The sequence below is a fragment of the Anolis sagrei genome, chromosome 3, assembly GCF_037176765.1.
Source record: "Anolis sagrei isolate rAnoSag1 chromosome 3, rAnoSag1.mat, whole genome shotgun sequence".
NCBI classification, from domain to species: Eukaryota; Metazoa; Chordata; class Lepidosauria; order Squamata; family Dactyloidae; genus Anolis; species Anolis sagrei.
The window spans coordinates 117,235,734-117,243,449 of NC_090023.1; the positions used below are offsets into that span (position 1 = coordinate 117,235,734).

At 37.3% G+C, this 7,716-nt stretch overlaps 1 protein-coding gene across 2 annotated transcripts in view; it reads left to right on the plus strand.

The window, feature by feature from the left end:
• Positions 1–7,144, plus strand: part of NDFIP2 (Nedd4 family interacting protein 2) — a 44,539-nt gene extending 37,395 nt beyond the window's left edge. For both annotated transcript variants that reach the window (XM_060769510.2, XM_060769511.2), the window contains 3 exons: positions 1,808–1,874; positions 3,454–3,559; positions 4,951–7,144. In XM_060769510.2, coding sequence (XP_060625493.1) covers positions 1,808–1,874; positions 3,454–3,557 — 171 coding nt within the window. In that variant the 3' untranslated portion in view covers positions 3,558–3,559; positions 4,951–7,144. The remainder of the gene's footprint in view (positions 1–1,807; positions 1,875–3,453; positions 3,560–4,950) is intronic.
• Positions 7,145–7,716: the final 572 nt, after the last annotated feature.

A 7,716-nucleotide genomic window follows, 5' to 3' on the forward strand; every position in this document is an offset into this window, starting at 1 on the left:
GGTTGTTTCCTTGCTTGTTTTGCTTTCTCACTTGGTTCTTCCCTCACAACCCAGCATGGAGGACTGGAGATTTCTGTTATCCACTTACCACCTATAACCCATCATTTCCTGTCCTCTTTGCCAAAACAGGGGAATGAGTGGTTGTTGCTGGTTTGGGTATTTAAATAACTGGGGTATAGAAGATACAGAATGAAGAATAAGCTGTTCCTCAGAGCAAGGGTCCTGAAAAGGCTAAAGGTAGCAACACATATAACTTGTTTTGAGCAATAGGAACTAAAACCAGAGCTAGATCTCTGAAAGAAATAGCAACTTAGAAAAATGAAACTCGTGGGTTTTTGTAAGACTAAGAAGCCATAATGATAATATGACTTCCTCTTCGTAGGTACTAAGTGAGGCATTTTCATTATTTTAACATTATCCTAAATGTATTTGCAGGTTGCAGCTAGAGTATGCCCATTAAATCAGCAGGATTTACAAAAGTGTTATTTCATGAAAATGTCATGAAAAAAAATCCCATTATTATTATGGTCTATAATGAATGTTGAATACTGAGGAAAGCTTATTTTTATTTTGGTATTTATTCATTTTTGTAAAGATTTAAAGTAAAACAATGAAAACAATGTTTAAATAATTAAAATTTTCATGGAGTGTTTTAAATTATAAACCTGTGCAAACTAATATGTATCCCAAGCTACCCAACGGTTTGAATTAGAAGCATTTGCTCATGTGTTGTTTCCTTATTGGTTTTTGTAAATGATATAAAGTAAAACAAGGAAAAGAGATGTTTAGATAATTAACATTTTCTATGAAATATAATTATAAACCTGTGCTCGTGCTTTAAATTTAAGAACACTGACCCCTGAGTTGTCTCTTTAAAGTTGACTTATCCAAATACTTTATCCTGGTTGACCCATTATTTTTTGACAGGAAAAATCATTGACAAACTGAAACTAGTTGAGTGTCAATAGAGAAGGAAATGGTGAATCTACTTTTGCTTAAATGCCTTTGTTTTCCCTTTGAACGTTGCAGTGAAGGCTCTGTAGTAGTTGAACTTTGAGCCTGTGCCTCTGGTGAGTTCCCGGAGACACTTGCTTCAGCTCTTTTTATCAGCGAAGCATGTCGTCTGGAGTCTGTTCAGGGCCAGATACCTGTCTCCGAAACCCTCACTCCCTGCCCTCCAGCTGCCTGTTCAGATTCCCACATCACACAGAGGACAAAACTGCCTACCATGCTCACTAACAGGAACGGTTGAATTGGCCCTTCAAGGTTCATTTAGTTGCGTTCAGCTCACTGCTGGGAACTGAATGCAGGAGCATCTAGTTTGAAAATGAAAAGAGTTTAATGAATCGAAGGTCTTTATGGGACTGGTATTCTTGCCAGCGATTATCAGTAGGGGGTGTACAGGAGGTCAAAAGCTCTCCTTTTGTGGGGTCAGCCAAACATCCCCATCTGATAAGATTAAACTAATGTGACTTTTGGTGTTAATATCAAAAGCAGCAGGCTGTTATAATGTATTTGGGATGGCAGACACTGGAAGAGAAAAAAAAAGGGCCAAGACTACTATTTCTAATGGTGAATGTTAGCTTCTAGTGAGCAATGTCTGTTTAATATGCTTTCTCATAGATTGGTTTTCAAACTGCATAAAGGAAAATAACTCAGTCTTTCTTTTCTGTTCTAGTGCTTCATAGAATCTTTATTTTTCAACATGCTGTGATCACACTTTCCTTCTATTATTTCTGTAGATAATAAAATACATTTGTTAGGCTGGTATCCTTCATCTGTAAAATATCTTACCTGTTGGTTTCAGTTTTCAGATTACTTTACTGGATATTTCAATGGACAGTACTGGCTTTGGTGGATATTTCTTGTACTTGGTAAGTGACGAAATTTGAATTTTGTAACTAGAATTTGATATACCTATTCTTTTTAGATAAATAGGAAAATCCAAAGTTGGTTTAAGAAGTATTTGGCATATTTTTGAATTAGTACCTGTATGTTCCATCAGAATTGAGTTGATTGGCAAGACTAGCAAAACAATCTCAAAGCATATGTCATAGGAAGAATTTTTATGTTACTTCATATGAACACTCTTGACTCTTCAGATGAAATAGTTTGTAGAAGAAACAATTATGAGTAAACAGTGAAGTCCATATAACCAGTCTCTAAGCATTTTAAGCAGTACTTATTTTTTTAAATAAACACATTTCTGTAAAATATATTGCTCCATGTATTGTATTTTGGAAATTTGTTATTTTAATTTTTCTAGTCTAGATTCAGATCTCTGTTATGAACCATACTGCAAATATATTTTCCTCAATGTTGCTACAGTTATTAAATCCCTGCTATTTCTGAATTGCTCTCAATGTGGCTGCAATGTACCATCAATCTAAATATAAACATTCTCAAAGTTAAACCATATACTTTTCCTATTTAAGGAGCCTAGTTATCATAAGCAATTTTGTACCATGACTGCTTAGATTGTATAAATTATTTTGAATGCTAGTGTGTCTGTCACTTTGTATTTGATTCATGGAGGCATCCGTTTTTGCCTTAGAAATGCCCCATGCATTAATCATTATTCACTCAGGCAAGGGAAGGGCTTTATGCTTGCTGAACACAGTGCTTCTGTTCCCGTAGTTGTCTTTTGAAAAGCTGTCTGCTAAGCTTGAGGTTTTGGGGGAAGGGGAAGAAAGCGTCTAATTTGAGCATCCGCTGTGTCTCCATAGCTTGGCTCACTTGCCTGGGTCACATTATGAACTTAACTTGCAGGGAGACCGTTAACCAGCCTTATGCATCTAAAGTTGTTCCTAAGCCACACATCTTATAGCTTATCTTGTCTATAACTTTTTTTAAAAAAATCTGTGTGGCGGCTCCAAAATGAAGATGCCCAAGGCTTGTTCATAAACTCAGTGAAATGATAACATGTGCAGAGATGGAAACAACGAGTCATAGAAAAGTAGCCAATGCATAATCACAGAGAGATAGAAGCAAACACACTAATGCAGCCAGTATCATAAAACAAAAAGTCAGGCAAAATTATTAAAATCTTTTTTTAAAGTAAGGCTGTCAACTGACCCATTTCCCCCAGTTTTGATTTATGCTCATTAAATAGTAGCATTCCACTAGAAAACACCAAAAGGTCAATGGAACCATAGTTACATATTTCTCAAAATATGCAGGTGTCAAAGCTTGTCTGAATTGTATCTGGGAAATGTTATCTTTCACACGAGTTGTCATGCATCTTTATCTTTGGCCAATCTGCTTGGAAATAATTCATTCTTTACAGTTTGTAATGTATGTTGATAAAACTGGCTACATGCCAGGTCTTCCACAGACATGCATGTAAAATGGCAAGTTATTGTTCATTCCTTTTTAATTCTTCATGATGTCCATATTGTTCTGTTCCTGTAGAAGCGTGTCTCTTTACATTCCATGTTCTATCCCTGGTTTTAGGTCTCCTCCTGTTTTTCCGAGGTTTTGTTAATTACCTGAAAGTCAGAAATATGTCCGAAAGCATGGCAGCTGCTCATAGAACAAGGTTTTTCTTCTTGTACTAGAGGTAAGCAGTGTTGCTTCCCTTGAAAGTAAGGGTTTTAACTTTATCTGAAGGATAGGCTAGACAGAGAGCCAAGTTATCATTTTGGCTTCCCAATCTTACAAAACACATGGGTTGATGATGCTCCCAGCTTTACAGAAATCATGGGTTTATACATTATGTTTTTTGATCTTCATGTAGTTGATGGGTGGGCTCCTACAGCTTGGCTGAGGCCACGAAGACATATAACAACTTTTTAATAACTAGCAAATGTATGTAGTGTTACACAGGTGTCAGAATGGCCACTGCCCTCTGCTTTCATTCCTTCTTTCTTCTTCCTTTCCCTCTCCACATACCTTTTTCCTTTCTCTTCCTTCCTTCACTACTTTTTCTTTCTTCCTCTCCCCTCTCTTCGTTCTGCTTTCCTGTCTTTCTTCCCTCCCTCCTATCTCCCCTTTCTCCCTTCTCCAACTCTGAGAACGTCTGCCTCACAATGTCACAATGGGAATATGTTCCTTTGTGTTTTTTTCCTTCCTTCTTTGTTTCCTCTCTCCACCTCCTACACATGCCACCTTTGACTCCTAGTGACATTACAGAGGGCCACTTCATTTAGCAATGCCCCTTGTGGTACAAATAGACATAGTTTGACTATGTGTGTGTGTGTGTGTATATATACATACATACATACATACACACACACACACACACACACACAAATAGACATAGTTTGACTATGTGTGTGTGTGTGTGTATGTGTGTGTATATATATATATATATATATATATATATATATACATACACACACACACACACACACACCCAGAGAGACTGACCGATGACAACATTTTAATAGAAACACGATTGGAATTGATATGAATGATCTTCCAAGTAGATCATGTAAGAGGAAAAAGAGTTCCATAACCATGGGGCCACCACTAGAGAACTCTTTATCTCCAGCAAGGACTAGTTACACTTGTGAAGCAACATTTCCGTAAGGACCCCTAACTTTCTTTAACACTTAAGAGAGAAGTTGCTTGCTTGAAATTTTTCAATAAAAACCATAAAATACTTTAAAACACCTTACATTGAGTCTGTACAGCTATCCAGCTGAGTCTTTATCATTGTTGTGGGCCTTCAATTCTGTTCTGACTTTGGGTGCTCCTATCATGAGGTTTTCTTGGCAGGATTTATTCCGTGCCCTCTTCAAAATATAGCACCTGATGTTCCTTGGCAGTCTGACACTTTCTGCTCTTGAACGTTTTTTCTTGTCCTGAATTTTCCCAGATTTAAGTTGAAGAGAGTGTGTTTATTTTTATTTTTACAGTTTCTATGGTTAAAGATGCGACTTGATTATCAAATTACCCTGTTAAATGCAGACTTATTTAAGTAAAGTGCTACTCTTTCTTTCTCCCCAGACTGCATCGCCAGACATTCCTTTCTCGTACCAATGTGAACTTCCAGCCAATCTGTAACCTTCCAAGTGCATAGGGGAAGATGACTACTAGAAGAATAAAAAGACAAATTCAGAGCAGGATCTATTTGCCGCTTAGTGTGAATGACAGGGTGGTGTGTGCTAAAGTGCCATTTCTGTTCATTCTAGTAAATATTTATATTAAGCAATGCCTTTTGTCTTGCACATACCCATGTGCTAATCAATTAACAAGAACTTTGAAAAAGAATAAAGTTTGTGCATATAGTCTGCTAAGCCGTTGAATACAGACAGATTTGGCTATCTAAACTGTGTTTGAATCTGGGAGATTTTAAAGTGGGAGCTTGTTTTCACAGTGTTATGTACGATATCCACTTCCTGGGCTGATGCTTTTTGTTGGGTACAAACAGCTTGTACCAAATGACTCATAGTAAACCACTTGGACTCTGTTCGTATGTAAATTGCGCTCATCCAATTATGCACATAGGACATATTTTATCACCTAGTTTGTAGTTCTAGAAATGCATGTTTTTTTAAAAAAAGCATTTTATCAAAGGCTGATCAAGGTTGTCCACGCATACCTCTCACAGTGTTCTCATCACTGTGAATTTGCTTTTTCCCCTATATAAACATATGCAATATCAGCCTTAATTGCTGCCAATCTAAAGCCTGTACTAGGAAGTTTCTCCCCTGCAGCTCCTTTTTAACACTGCTCTGGTAGTATACCAAATCAGAAGATATAAATTGGAGACATGGGATCACAGAGTTTGCAGTGGAATTATTGGGGCTCTCCCACATTTCTGTCTTGACAGAAAACAAAAGAGCCCCCCTGACGTGATAGCCATGCCACTCCCAGAACAATAAAATCCACTTTTGTATTTGCAAAAAGATGTGTGCAAACTACCACTATTTCCCAGTTGTACACAGCCACAGCTGTTCTGATACATTTTTCCGATCGGATCTGCTTCCTGTTTTGCAGCTAGATAGTTTGATTTAGTAGGAGTCTTGCAAGAAAGTGTTAGGCACAAATCTGTAAGGAGCCAAAAGGATTAAGTTGTGCACCTGAACAAAAAGAAGTCTTCTGATTTCCTGGTCTAATTTTAAGCCCTAGTTTGGTGGAAGAACCTTATTTCCGTGCTCATCATCTCATTAGAAGGCCTAGCATCCACACTTGCACTTTTCTTAGCTAGGTGGACCTCTGCTTGACTCTTTCTCCTTTCCCACCCAGTCTTACTGCCATCAGGTGTAACTGGAGATAGAAGTGTGTGTTCTCCAAGTACTCCAGCTGCATAGCCACCTTGCCGCTTGATGTTTTTAAGGAAGTCTTGCTCAGTTCTAATGGAAAGGAATGGAAATGGCATGGCAGCATTCGTAGCGGGTTAGGAAAGGATGAACAACCTGGATTTTCATCTTGGAGCATCAATTTTCAATGTCATTACATTATGTGAAGATATTTATATATCCATTTATTATTTAAAGGGTAGCTCAAGTGGCTTTAAGAAGTTATTCATTATGCTTTTCCAATGGGAATGAAGCAGAATTTAGGTAAATTGCTACAAGCACAGTTTCATTTTTTTCCTCCCTGATAGCAATGCACATAATAGTACTGATGTTCCTTTTCAGCTGAGAAATACATCTGGGGCTTTCTGGGGAGGCAGTGTGAATCAGCACCCGTGTAGCTTCCTCCAAACATCTCTGGGACTTTGCACTGTGGGATGGAGGGAGAGGATATCTCTGAAATATCTGCAACAACTCTCATCTCAGTTTGCTGCCAATCACTTATCACCTCGCCTCTTGGGAGTGGGAAATGCATATGCATTCTTCTGTTTTATTTCTTAATTTGATCTCTTGCGTTTTTAATACTAACATGTAGAGGAATTATGTGTTGTCTTATTTAGTGCTGTATCCAATTTTGTATCTATTGTATGCACAAGGATAACAGTTTATATTCTTTAATATTTCAGGATTACTTAAAAAAAACATGCAAGATTTTAAGTGCAAATGCCCATCCATGCTTTTCATGAAAACTAATGAGTTCTTAAGTTTCTTTTTGAATTTGTATTTTTCTATTCTTTTCCCTCCCTCCCTCCTTCCCTCCCTTTCTTCCTTTGTTTTCCTTCCCTCTTCATTGTTTGTTCTCACGAGAGACAAGTGAATAAATTGTTTTGTTTTGGAATAAAGGCTCCCAGTTTCTACATTTCACATTTAGGATGCTGCTTCATAACATGAATGCATTTCCTCCATTTTGTTTTAAAAATGGTCAGACTAGTGATGATACAGGTGAACTGTAAACACATGGATATGTGTGTACTCCATGTGTTTTAGATCAAAGCACCTTTTGAAGCTAAAGTACTATTTGGAAGACTCTCCTAATCCTTTTCCTCCATGCCAGTTTCCCTTATTTTAAATCACACATTTCTAAAGCTGCTATTGGCCCCACAAGAACAAGTTGTTATATGTGAGGTAGGAGTAAAGCAACCATTGGTATAAAATTATACTTTAGAGCTGACTGCATTTATAACCATTCCATTGGAAAGTGGAATTGGCAAGATCTATTTTTGTATAGTTTTTCATTCCAAAAAACTGGAGCACAGATTTTTTTTTCCTGTAAAGTAAGTTTTTCTGTAATACGCTGGTGCATCTCAAAATGAATTGGCAACTTAAATATTGCCTGTTGCTGTTTTCTTTTCAATCCTTATCCCAGGGTGATTTGCTCACTATCCCAAAGAAAAGTTTCAAGACAAAGTCAGTT